This window comes from Neofelis nebulosa, chromosome 5, assembly GCF_028018385.1.
Source record: "Neofelis nebulosa isolate mNeoNeb1 chromosome 5, mNeoNeb1.pri, whole genome shotgun sequence".
Lineage (NCBI taxonomy): Eukaryota > Metazoa > Chordata > Mammalia > Carnivora > Felidae > Neofelis > Neofelis nebulosa.
This window is the reverse complement of record NC_080786.1, coordinates 6,024,545-6,038,106: the sequence shown is the minus strand read 5'-3', so window position 1 is coordinate 6,038,106 and position 13,562 is coordinate 6,024,545. Positions and strand designations below refer to the sequence as shown.

The window sequence follows — 13,562 nt, the reverse complement described above, 5'->3', positions numbered from 1 at the left end:
CTGCATTCAAGGAGGTGTCGCTGCTTTGCGTTCCCGCGGCTCCGGATGTGTGACCCTGTCCAGTCATGCACCCACCCCATCAAGGCACCGCTAGGACCAGGATAGGAGGCTGGGAGGTGGCAAGGCCCAGTTAGGTTGGTGGGCATATTCACTCTGCTCCCCACCTCAGTGTAAAAGCAGGGAGCTGCGGGGCCATGTGTGGCTATTAGGAGCCCCTCCCCACCCTGCCTTGGGAAAGGCTCCCAGTGCCCCTGTGGGGTTTTCTTTGTAATTTTCTGGGTTTCCTGACCTTTTAGCAATGACCATGTATGGCTGATCCTTCCGGTAAAGCAATACGTGCCATTTCCTCTAAGCCCTGTCCGTAACTCCTTTGCTGTATCTGGGTGTCAGCCCTGAGACAGCGTGGGGGACTTTTCTTTCCTTAGGCCTTGCTGAAACTTCGAGTCTTCTGGGGCACTTGAAGATACGATGCCCACTCTCAGGGGGTTGGGCCTCAGGTGACTGTAATGGGGAGCCAGAGCCGAGAATCACTGGGCTGAGAGATGGGGCTGTAATGGAAGTCTGGGACGGAAAACCCTGGAGCCCACATATCCTCCTCCTGAGTGCTGGAGGGTCCGGTATGTTCTCCTTGGAGATCAGGCTGGTGGCCATGGCAACTGGTGGCTCTGGGCCTTGAGCAGCCTGTTGGCCCCCGGGCAGCCCCAGCACAGGAAATCCACTTGTACGAGTCCCAGTCATTCCGAGGACTCTGCCCCAAGCCCCCAGTGCATCCCCCATCCATCAGCTCAACAGGCCGTCTTCCTAAGCTGGCTTTTCCCGGCTACTCCTCCCCTCTTCTCCTTGCCTTCCTGCCCATTCTTTGGTCCTAGAATATGTGCTCAAACAAGAAAACATCAGGAGGAAAATCTCAGCCTGCCCATGTCCCAAATAAGTGACCCTTGATGACGGATGTTTCCTTCCCCCCATCCAGAGGATCTACGGACATTCGCGGGGCCACCTCAGCTTCAGGGGGGCTGCCACAACTCTCAGCTATTTGTGTGTTTGGCTGTACACGGAGGTGGGAAGCAGTTGTGGGTACGGGGGCGATGCCAGAGAGGGCAAGAGGAGGGAAAGCTGGGGTGACTTCTCTGGCGGGACAGCTTCCCCACTGGACAGGGCACCCGGGGAGGGGGGCGGGGCATGGCACAGACTGGCTGTGGGGGATTCGGGGGGGTTTTGTCTTTGGTAAATACATTTCCTGGGCCGACCCACACGCTGTGTACTATGTGGTTTGGGATGAGTGTATGTGCCGGTGGAAGCCTGTGACCGAACAACTGCGGAGCAGTTTCCCCGGCCTCAGTTTTCTCATCCACCGAAATGGGTGAGACCCAATGAGACTGTTGCCACCGGTGTCCTTTGCTATCTGAATCGGGGAGCTCTATGAAGAAACAGTCCTGAGAGTGGCGTGGCCATGCCCTGGCTCTGGCGCGACTCCCGGGCAGAGGGGCACTGGCTGCCCCTCTCACCTTCGTGCAGAGGGGCTGAGGGCAGGGCCTGGAGGGTGTCCCCCTGGGGGAACGCGGTCTTGAATATCCTTACACTTTCTATCCCTTTGCTGTGCTCCAGCTGGCAATCCCAGCATCTCAGGCAGCGCGCCCAAGGGCTCTGGGTTTAGGGTACCTTACTCCACACACAATGCTGGTGGCGCCGACGGGGCGTCCGGGGGTGGGGGGGGGACCGTGGTTCTCTCTGCGTGTGGAAGCGGGGAGCCACAGGGGGAGACACACTGCTTCCGACTGGGGAGACGCCACCAGGGGGCTTAACACTGGGCGGGGCGGTTTCCCAGCCTCCCCTGGGGTCATGGTGCATGGCCCCTGGGGCTGCTGCAGCCCGCCTCCTTCCCTTCCCCCCCCCCCCCCCCCCCCCCCCCGGCTCTGCCCAGGCTGGGGCCCCGGGAGCCCCGAGGCGCTGGCTTGAGGCCGCGCAGGGGGAGGGAACAGAGAGGGGGAAGAGACGCCGGCGCCGGAGAAGCAGTCCATCCACAAGAGGGCGCAGTTTCACGTGTTTATTTTGGGCAGGAAGGAAATCATTGCAAACCTCTCGACTGACAAGGCTCGCCCCTGGAAACGTGCACATTCCACATGTAGTATTTCCCAAGTAACGCTGGCTTGTTTATCACATTCAAATGTCCAACAGAAATCCACGGCTACCCAGGCACCAGAATCTCCACTACGGGTGGGGGGAGGGGGGTGTTAGTCTGCAGAGAAGCTCCCTGGAGAACGAACAGGAACAGACACCATCAAATTTACAGCGAGATAGGAGCAGAGGCAGCCAGTGGATTTTGCTCGGGCAACTGCAAGCACGTCAAGCCATCCACTCTCTTCTCGAACCCTGGCATGCCAACTGCCCATCACAGCACCTTTAAAAGCAGAGGCACAAACGTCACGAGTGTTTGACCCTATAGGGCTGTGTGGTTCTAGATTTTATCAGAGGGCCGTCTTTAAAATAGAGGGTCTTCGATGTTGCCAGGTTATACAGATTTACAGTTTTCTTTTTCCAGACCAGCAGTTCAAATGCTGCAACCATGACAAGTCAGTGTCATCAGGGCCTCACGTCTCCAAAGTCACTTCATTAAAACTGCACTGTGTCAAAGGAGCTTCCCCACCAACCATGGGTTGTGACAAGTGGTGTTCCTCCTTGGCGTACAGATACATGGTTTACAAACAGCTAATGTGTGAAACCGCAGACCAACGCGGAGGATTCCCGAACAATGGAAGACAGAGCAGTGACAACCTCGGATGCCTGGGCACCTCCACTCAAGGCCCGGCCAGAGACCGCATAACATCACCGGGGCCAGAGTCCACAACCCAACATATCTTGTCCCAGATCTTAATGTAAAAAATACTTGTCCAGGAGACTATATATTAACCTGGTACCAAAAGGGCCGTGGAGACTCAGGAGGTCGGGTTTCTCTTTTGGTTGAAGAGTTGGGGGTGGGGTGGGTATTTTGGTAACATGGGAAGCAATGGCACAGAGAAATAGCTAATAGGGTTCATTAGGTTTTAAAGCCCACAATTTAATAAAAGGTAATAATTAAAAACAATACCCGTATTTACCTTAAAAAACATAAACCCCAAACATTCATCTCATTTCTTGGCCTTATGTTAGAATTCTATTGCTTCATTTACATGTAGATGATTAAAAATATAGAGAGAGATCTAGATATTCTGGCTATGTACATAAAGCAGAATCGAGGGTTAAAACAAAAATGGAATTTTGGAGTGTGGTCAAATAAGGTGCACAGAATCCAGAACCCTCGGGGGGGGGGTCTGCTGGCCCCCCCCTCCCCGAGACACTCTGTGTCCTGTGATGGCAGGAACCGGGCTCCATCCCCCACAATCGTGCAATGGTGCTCATGGTTTCAAGAACCACTAGGTGCAGCGTTTGGCTCAAGCTTGCCAGTGTCTTCACTCCGTCTCTGAGAAGTGGGACACTGTTCCTAGGTCCGATTCCCCTGAAATACTCTAGAACTTCGTCCTCTCTGCCCCCTGTTCCAGAGAAGACCTCATGGTGCCAGCAGAGAAGGGGGCATGGCTGAGGGTCTGGGGCTCTCACCAGGACCGATTTCTGTGTGGATTTTAACACACGACAGACACTGGACTGCAACATTCGAGACATTTAAGGCAGCGGGTTGACTTAATGACTAGTTTTCCAGATCAAGGGCTATGGCGTGTGCAGATCCGCCATGGAACTGCCGTGGTCTGTGCTGATGCGAGCAAGGGGCTGTTTCTACTTTAACTGGCATGTGGGTTACTGGATTCTGCACACTCAGAAAGCTGGGGGACCCGGTTACCCCTGAATAATTATTTCTCTTCTGAATGCACGGCAGTCCGCGGTCCAAAGTGCTGTTGGGAGGACACGATTGGCAGCTGGCTTCGTTATCTTGTGAACGAAAGCTAGAACAAAATTTTACTTCGACCCCCATTTCCACACTTGCTAGCTCCAGTCGCTTCCACCAGAACTCTGGCGGAGGCCCAACCCACAGAGGACTAAGGCAATGGTGCCGACACGAAAGGGTTCTTCTAAATTACTTTTAAGAGCAATACTTTATAGACTGTCTTGTCACTGGGAAAGGCTGCAGAGGAAGCCCCGGCCCGGGGAGGGCACCCTTCCTCTCCCTGGCTCGGGGCGAGGGGTTCCACCTCTAGACAGGTTTCCCCAACCCCAGGCTGTGCTTCAAAAGAGAAGACCAAGAGGGGACTTGGGCCACGTCAGCGGGGTGGCTGGGGGAGGCCACGGGTTCTCGAGAGAGAACGGTCGGCTCATCACGGTCTCTGATGTCGACTGCAGTCGGAAACCAACACCACGCCCGTGTGGCGCGCTGGCCCCTTTGTCTTTGTTCCCTTCTGAACTCCCATGGCCAGAGCCGGGCAAGGGGGACTCTTGGTGCAGTCTGCGGTGGGGCGGGACACCTACGTTTCTGACCCTGTCCGAGTCTGCAGCTTAGCAGTGAGCAGATTCTGAGCATAGGCACAGTGGCAAAGAACAGTGTAACAGCCGCTGGTCAATTCCATTTGGTGGCAGCGCAATAGCAGCAAAGAAAATTCCCAAACAGCTCCGTGTGTATCCAGCTTTTGGAAAGGAAAACATTTTTTAAAAAAATCAATAAACAGGTTTTTTTTTTTTTTTTTTAAATATCCAAGGGTTTCAGAGTTTCTGGTAACTGCTCTACCCAGAACGACGACGACACAACAGAAAACACACAGGAGTATGGCAGTCGTGTGGGAGCAGAAGTGACGATGCCACTTTTCAAGGGGGGAGACTGGGACCTCAAGACAAATGTGTCACCATCAGAAACAATAGCAATAATATAAAAGAAGCTGTCGTTCCCTAAAGGGCCGAGCCGCACAACTGCAGATACATTCCAAACTGGGTCAGTAACGAATGGAGGCACCGCCGTGGTCACCGCGACTCCTGTCGGGAGCCCGGCCCTACAACATGCCACAGGGCGTCTGAGCCGTCACACCTGTTGGGAGACAGGCTTCTATGACTCACCTCCAGCCCTAGCCGCCCCGCCCCCCCCCCCCCCCCCCCCCAGGTTCTAGAAAATTGTCGTAGTTGTCTTCTTAGAGAATCTAAGACAATAAAAGACTAAAAGATGTCTGGAAATATGTTGTGTAGAAAAATTAACTCTCAGCTTAAAATAACATTCAAAAAGGCACTTCATCCTGTAGGAAAGAGATTCTGAGTTGGGTCAGCTGCTCCGAGCTGGGATAGAAAGGGACCGGTTGTCTGCTTGGAAGGGAGGATGGGCAGTTGAAAGGAAGTCCGATAGATATCAAGCTTTTTCTTTTTTTTTTTTTTTTTCCATTTTTTTCTTTTTGGTATGTTTTAAGAAAAGCAAATACCGTAAAATGCATGTCCCTTTATGAAATCTGTTAAAAGAGTTCATTTTAAAATAGTGTTTCTGTTCTTAAAAAATAAAACAGGTAGGTATGGCCACTTTGACCTCGCGGCCTGGAGCACGGAGTGTCCTCACTCCAGGCAGGTCCCCGAGGCCGAGGTCCCGGAGCGCACAGGCGGGGCGGGCGGAGGCCGGCGCTACCTATCACAGAGTCTGTGCAGCATGCTGTACACGTCATCTTCCCGGCTCAAGCCCTCGAAGAAGGGGATGAGGTCCAGCAGCTCTGTGTCCGTCATGTCATCGAACCAGGACTGCACGGGCACCTGGAAGACAGTGTGTGGAGGGGGCAGCTGAACCGTGCCCGGCACCGGGGGCAGCTCCTAGCCCGACCGGTGCCCGCACGTTTAGCATTTTCTTTGGTAAGGAGGACGGGTGTCTAAAAAGCATCATCGTCATCATCTTGTTTGTTCTCTCCCGTCCCAACTAAGGTGGATCCAGAGCTACCTGGTTCAGGAAGAAGGCAGAGTTCAGTGTGTTTGCTTTTTAAGTGAAGTGTAAATGTCAGTGTGTGTGCGTCTGCTTGTTTTCTCTCCTGCCACAGAAAAGGTGGCCACGGCGCAGACTGTATGAGAGCTGGCCTTGCCACCTGCCAGTTTCACAAGCTCTTTCCACTGCGTCCAACAGCTCCTGACCCCTCAGAGCCCCTGGAGCCACAGTTACCTGCCGGCCACTGACACCACGGAGCCCACAAACCGGGCATGGCAAGGCTTCCAATTGTGCCGCTTTCTCAGCCAAAAGCAGAGAATTTCCTCCCATCCTTAGCAGCGATCGGTTAAAAGGAGGAGTATAAAATTTCAGGACAGTCTGAGCTCTGGGCACAGACAGGATTTTCCCTTAGTTTTAGACGTGGGGGTGGTGGCGGTAATGGGTAGCAGCCAGCGGTGCAAAAGAAGAGATGTAAAAAGGACTTTGGGGAAAGCAAAGGAGTTCACAAAAGTAACATTTTGGGCCCTTTGAAGGACTGCTCAGAAACGAAACGATTCATTGTATAGTTAAAAAATAGGGGTGCCTGGGTGGCTCAGTCGGATAAGCATCCAACTTGGTTTCAGCTCAGGTCATGATCTCACAGTTCGTGGGACTGAGCCCCACATTGGGCTCTGTGCTGACAGCATGGAGCCTGCTTGGGATTCTCTTTCTTTCTCTTTATGCCCCTCCCCCACTGGTGTTTTCTCTCTCTCTCTCTCTCTCTCTCTCTCTCAAAATAAAAAAAATATATAAACAAGGTAAGGATTAACAAAAAAATGACTACTCCTAGGGGAAGGGCAGGAAAGAGGGAGAAGGCAGACATAGACACAAGACTTCTCCAAATTTATCTCTGTTGGTAGCTTTGATGTTGGAAATCATGGAAATGTGTTACATAATTGAAATAAAATTAAACCATTAAGAAAAGAAAGCAATAAAAAATGAACCCAAGGTGCATATAAACTTGGTGACATAACCACACCGAGAATTATTTCAAGTGATTTTAAAACGTAGTGTTCTGTCCGTACGTTTCTCAAAGACACCTTAAGTGCGTGCAATTGTCTTATTAGTAGTAATAATATTAGTACTCTATTTGGAAACTATTCAACATATACTATAGAATAAGTCAAATATGTAATGAAGTGTTAATATATTTAGGAACCCAGAATTTCAGCACAAGAGAAGGAGATACAAATACAAAAATAAAACCAAAGAAACTAAATAAAAACTGTTGTAACACTGAACTGGAAAAACAATATGAATTTATGATTTAATTTTAATTCTAAAAATATATATATGTTAGCTCTGTCTAGTATAAAAGGCCAGAAGCAAAGGACATCTCAGCAACAACGAGAGTCCATCCAAACTGTGGTCTCTCAATACCATTCCCACTAATAGGAACAAGGCTCCATAGAAAAGTGGTTGATTCCAGGGTGGAGGTAAGAAACGGACAAGACGAGCCTGGAATATCTTGTTGCACCAGAAGCAGGAAGCTTTCAAAGACTATTGTTATTTGAAGGGATGTCCGCTGTCCAAAGGTGAACGAACATTTGAGCATACAAAAGAATAATAAGCGTATTAAGTTATAACAATGAAAAATGCTTGAGTTCATCATAATGCCCCCCTCCCCCCAAATTCACTGGCTACTTTTGGAAGCTGCTAGACCATCGACTCATTACTCTGAAGGTTAAAGAATTAAAGAAAAAGAACCAAGACATTACCCTGACTTCCCGATTCAAACATTCAAACTGAATTTAGGGTAATCAAGTAGTCGACGAGGGCAAATTTGATTTAAAAAAAAAGGGGGGGGGGAATTTCTGGCCAACACACGTGGAAAGAATGATAGAATTTAGAAATCGCCATTTCGCAATTCTTAATGAAATAGTTGATGTAGGCAATGATCATCAACGACTGCTCCATTTCTAGGTCAAAGGTTGATGGGAAATTTAAAAACAGTAGGATCAGGCTAACAACACCTGACTCCAAAGATCAATTTGAAGTCTTTAAAAGTGGGACAGCCTGACATGATATGCCTCCTGATGTGATAACATACTAAGTACACAATACCACCTGTGATGTGTTCTGGAAAAAACAAAACTGAACCTGCACTCAATCAAGCAGTAGTGCTCTAAGTACTTGTTCACGGGAAACATGGGAAAACAGCACGAGGCCGCAACTAGACAAATCCAGAAGAGGGGACATTTCTGTAAGACAAACAACTAGACTTTCTTCAACTGGTAAATAGGACGGAAGAAAAAGGGAGAGGGGAGGGAGAACTGTTAAGATTATACGCATTATTAACCAGAGCAGTGCATGGACCTTGCTTGGTTCTGATTCAAACAGTCCAAATGCAGGACATTTCGAGATGATAAGGAAAATATGAACACAGTCTGGATATTAGAGAGTATTAAGAAACTGTTAGCTCTGTCAGATGGGATAATGGAATTGTGACTGTATTACGAAGTAATCCTTATCTGTTAAGAGACACATGACAAAATGCATTACGATGAATTTGATTAACTCACTATAATGAATGCATGTAAATATAATAAATTTGGAACGTTTACTCAAATAATCATTACTCACTAACTGAATCTAGCTTGAACTCAGTTCTTTGCTATATGGGGAGCCACAGAGCTCTGGATTCAAGGAAAGGACGCTGGGGGGCCTTTTGTTCAGTGTGAGAAGCCCAGGCTCGGGAGGAAGCCCGCTCTCCGGGAAAGGCTGCCTGAGCTGAGGGCCAGTGTGGCGGTCCTGCTGATGGCTGGCAGTCACCAGCGGGGTTGGCTGACCTCCCTTTCCCTGGAAGCGTAGGACGGGAGGTGGGAGAGCATGTCTCTCTTGCTTGGACAGTCATGCTGCACCCAGTGAGCAGGCGCTGGGGACTGTCACACTCCGGGGAGTTTTAGGTAGGAGATGTCCCCACTGTATACTTTTCAGACATCATTGTGAGGTGGGAAAGCTTGGCAGGCTTGTCTGAAGGCCTTTATCGAGGTGTTTCATTCATGCTTGTTTAAGAACGTCGTCTGCTGAAGAGGTAGCCAGGCCTTTTGAGTCTCCGGGAGCCACGAGCCAGCTCCAGGAGGTTCGCGACGGAACCCTTCTCAGGAACAACATTAACAACGCTAAGATGCGGCCCCACTGAGCACTTACCCATCACAGGCACCGTTCTAAGTGCTTTCCACGCTCTGCCGCGCTCGATCCTCCAACCATCCTATGGGTCAGCACCCCCAGAATTCCCATTTGGTGGACGGGGCAACTAAGGCTCAGTGAGGTGAACGAACTGGTTCAGTGTCACGCAACTGCTAAGTGGCAGAGCTGGGGTTTCACCAAGGCCAGGCCAAGAGAGCTGGCGCAGGTGCTTGAGAGCACGAAGGCGAAGCTGGACGGGGCCCCCCGTGCTCTCCCCCGGGGCTACTTACTGCGTTCTCAGGATGGAAGATGTAGGAGGCCGGAGAATTGTCCACGATGATCACTTTGCTCAGCTCCCGGCCCAGGCGACTCAGGTCTTTCACGTAGTTGCCACGATGGAAGACGCACGATTCTCTGAAGAGCCGGGCCCGGAACACGCCCCAGCGGTCCAGCAGGTCGGCCACGGGGTCTGCGTACTGGAAAGCAGGAGCCGTGGTGAAGGCCGGGCGCCTGGAAGAGCCCAGAGACCTGCCCTACTGCAGCAAGATCCACACTACTTTTCCAGACAGGGGTTTACATAATTGGACGTGTTTTAGGATCCTGCTCGCTTTCCTCTCCATGTGTGTAAGACAGCCTGGCTGCTTCAATTTCTCTCACTTCTCATATCCAGTCCGTCAGAAGTTCTTGGCGGTTCCGCCACCAAGAGTATCTTGAACCGACCTGCATCTGTGTGTATACCGCCCGGCTCCCGGTGTGTGTAACCTCTGCCTGGGGCAGCTGTGTGAGGCTCTCAAAGGGCCTGCCCGCTCCCCCTTGCGTCTCCTTTGCAGCCCACGCAGCCGCTCCTCTCATGTCCCATCACCCCTGCTTACGACACCCCCGCCGCGGACCCACTGGCCCTGGAGTAAGGCCCGCACCCCTCAGGGCCCGCCCTGTCCCGCACGGCCACGGCTACGTGATGTGTGCCCCCGCTCAGCTCCAGCTCGTCACCCGAGCCGCACTGGCCTTGAACGTGGTCAGAACCCCTGCACCAGTGCTCCCTGCGCACGCAACATCCCCTCCTCAGGTCTCTGCACCAACTTCTCCTTCTGTCCCTTCGCCTTTCGGGTCTTGGCTTTCCTTACCACCCACGTAGAGCCACCTATACCTCCCTTTCTGGCTACCGGGGTCTCACGGTGGCTTCCTTCACAGACCTCACCACCCCCGGGGATTACCGGATTTTCTCTTCTCTGGCCAGAGCACACGCCTTGTCTGGCGTGTCCACCAGGATGTCCGGGCACCTTGCACCGCGGTGGGGGCTCAGTAAACACTAGTTTGCCACCGAACGAATGAGTAGACTCTGCATTTGGCTTGTGTGGCATGAGGCCACACTGCCTCCTACGGGTGCTCTGAGGAGCTGGGCCAGACCAGCACCAGCACGGGGACGGTGCCCAGACACCCGCTTCCGTTTACTTGAAGCCCAGGAGGTTTTTTTCGTTTTCGTTTTGCTTTTTCAGTGAGAGAGAGAGAGAGAGAGAGAAGAGGAAAGAGAGAATCCCAAGCAGGCTCTATGCTCAGTATAGAGCCGGAGGCGGGGCTCAGTTCCACCATCCCGGGATCACGGCCTGAGCCGAAATCAAGAGTCAGAAACTCAACTGACTGAATCACCCGGGTGCCCCGCAGAGCCCACGAGTTTTATGGGAGGGAGTGTGGGGCTCACCGTATTTGGCCTTCTCTCACGGCCTGGGGGATTTTCCCAAAGCAAGCTGAACCGGATAAAGAAATAAAGAGGTCATCCCTGAGGGAAAATCTTCATAATTGAAGATGTCGAAAAGACGGGGTTCCCATTGAGTGGCTGGGGCTGGAAGTGAAAGAGAGGTGACAGCACAAAGACCAGCAACTCTGCCAGGGAGGCAGGAAGTACCCGGAATGCACAGCAGCCCCCGGGGTGCAGAGAAATGCCAGCACGCTGCAGGATGTGGGGCTACGGGCCTACGGGCAGCAGCTCTAACTCTGTGGCAATGTCCTCCTTTCCCCAGACACATCCCGAGGGGGCAGAGTCCAGGAGCAGGCCATTTCCTGCTGACCAGGCAGGCACTGCAGTTTTCCGCTGGAAAGGGCAGTACCCACCGGTACTAGGAGGCTGACTCTAGGTGGAAATAGTGATTAATTTCCGCATGATTGTGAACACTGGCGGTGGCATACATCCTTCAAGAGAACGTCTGAATCTGGGGGCTCCAGGCCTTAGAGGTAAATGTGGAGAATGTAAGCTTCATGAGGGCAGGGGCTTTGTCTCCTTTGTTCTCTGCCGTATCCCCAGTGCCTAGTACAGAGCCCGACACACAGGAGGTTCTAAGCAAGTATCTGTTGGGTGAACGAATCAAAAAGGAAACTTAGATGAGGAAACAGACATAGAAGGGCTCTGACATCAGCTCAGGGCTCCTGTGGGTTTCTGGGCTGTGGGCCAGGAGGTCCACGGCACCAATGGTGCTGGCTGGGAGCTGAGCCCAGAGCCAAGAACCGGGGAGCGCCCACCTGTCCGCAGAGCTTGTGCATCAGGGAGGAAAGGGTCGGAAGGCTGCACTTGGGAGCCGACTCGGCTGAGCCAGGCTGGAGTAGCAGTGAGGGAAGGGCTGGAGAGACAGGTGGAGGTGCAGGTGGGACACGTCCAGGAAGAGACTGAACAAGGATGTTTAAGTGCTGGCGACTACTACTGAGAAAGAGTGTTTCAATTTTGCCAGCTTCCCCCCCAAACGCCCTCCTAACCCCCACCCCCCAATTCTTAATCTACCGCACCGGTGCCATCTTGCTGTTTGTTATTTCTGCAGTTGTCACTTCAGGCTCCTCGGTGCCCCAGAGCCTCGCCAGGAGACCCATCCACGCTACGGTTCGTCCTGGTGCCATTTGTGGGAAAGAGCGCCCACTGGGGAAGAGTATGTCTTCCCCGAGGCCATGCTCTTTTTAGTATGCCAAAGTGAGGCCTAGGTTTTGGATTCCCTTTCTACCGAGCTCATGCCCTAAGGCCTGCCAATGAGTCTGGCAGAACGTTGTGCAGGTGGGGCTCCCTCTCATCTCAGCCGTGACTGAGACATGATTCAAACCAGGAATGCCCCGTCTGGCAAAGCGGTATGTCTGGGCACCTGGGGTCAGAGTCCCCAGCACGCAGAGGAGAAGGGAGCCACCCAGAGCCAGGACATTGTAGGGGGTGGGGAAGGGGAGAGTCCTTGCAGCAGGTCTGGAGATGAGCAGATTGCTAAACTGCGCCCCACAAAGCTCATCTCTGGGGCCACCTCAGAGTCCCCAAGGTGCCCACGGGGACACTGGTGGTGCCACCAACAAATGGATGACGCTGGCCCCATCAGAGTCAGGATCTGAGGGGTGGTCATGGCAAGGATCTCCTCCGAGGAGTGGGGCCCGCCCTCTCCACCTGAGGCGCAGCACCTCAGCACACCTGTGAAAGGGCAGACATAACCATATGGGGATGGGGGGGGGGGGTCATCCTATGCACCTGCTACTTCCTTTAAACAGTGGGGAAGGGCAAAGAAACCACTCTCTTTGGTTAGAGCCAGTGTAGACGCTGGGTCAAAGATTCATACCAAGCTATAAGGCCAAAACATGTGAATTATTTTGTCATCATTAATAATTATGAAAATTAAACCCTGAGCACCAGGAGACTTACCACGCGACAGTGCCCGCAGGGCATATGGAGCACAACAGGTGCTCCAGGAACGTTTGCTGAATGAGTCCAGCACGGTGCTCTGCCCTTTACAAGTATTATTTCATTTGATCCACCCCATGTGGTAGAGGAAATCATCCCCAATTTCTAGAAGAAATGGAGTCAAGACAAGTGAAGTCACTTGTCCGAGATCACATGGCTCACTAGGGCAGTCAGAACCCTCCTCTGGCCCGTGCATGTGCCTGAGTCTTGGACACTTATCCTTCCCCAAACCTGTGTAAGCCAATGGAGGACACAAAGGCTTGAGCCCCTAGCAGGGGTCTGCCAGTCGACGGCCGAGGGGCAGATGCCCTTTGCCAGTTACACACTGATTTCCTGGCCCGTGGACATCCAGCTTGAGGCGGCTGCGGGCAGCAACTTCACGGAGCATTTGTTCCAAAGGCGCCCTGTCACCATGGTAATAACCCAGAAGCCTTTCAGGCTGGCGCTGTGCACGTGGCCTGCATCCATCCCATCTGGGGTGGGAAACTGTCACCATGGGAACAGCCTCCCACACCTTAACAGAGGGCTGCCTGGCAGACAGGGGGTCAGGGTGGAGGGGCTGGGGGAGCCCAGCTGGGAGCAGGACGTACCTTGGCCAAGCTGGCAGTAAAGAGCACACACTCAAAGAGCTGGCCCATCCTCTGGAGGAACTCGTCCACGTGGGGCCGCTTCAGCACATATACCTGCAACGGCAGCAAACAGCAGGCTGGTCAGTCACGGCAGCTGCTGGGGTGGCCTGGGCCCAACACCCACGTAGGAAGAATTCCTTAAAAGGGAACTGCCTGCTGTCCCCAGCTCTATGGGGGGGGGGACACCCCGACTGTATGA

The 13,562-nt window shown here is 52.5% G+C and overlaps 1 protein-coding gene across 5 annotated transcripts in view; it reads right to left on the bottom strand.

The window, feature by feature from the left end:
• Positions 1–2,030: 2,030 nt before the first annotated feature.
• The window catches only part of CTDSPL (CTD small phosphatase like), a 120,619-nt gene continuing 109,087 nt past the window's right edge, over positions 2,031–13,562 (bottom strand). For 3 of the 5 annotated variants that reach the window (XM_058729398.1, XM_058729400.1, XM_058729399.1), the window contains 4 exons: positions 13,325–13,417; positions 9,328–9,513; positions 5,585–5,706; positions 2,031–4,610 (listed from right to left, as the gene is read on the bottom strand). In XM_058729398.1, the coding sequence (XP_058585381.1) occupies positions 4,544–4,610; positions 5,585–5,706; positions 9,328–9,513; positions 13,325–13,417 (468 nt within the window). In that variant the 3' untranslated portion in view covers positions 2,031–4,543. Of the gene's footprint in view, positions 5,707–9,327; positions 9,514–13,324; positions 13,418–13,562 lie in introns of all 5 variants that reach the window. The other 2 variants (XM_058729401.1, XM_058729402.1) reach the window with 1 other exon arrangement.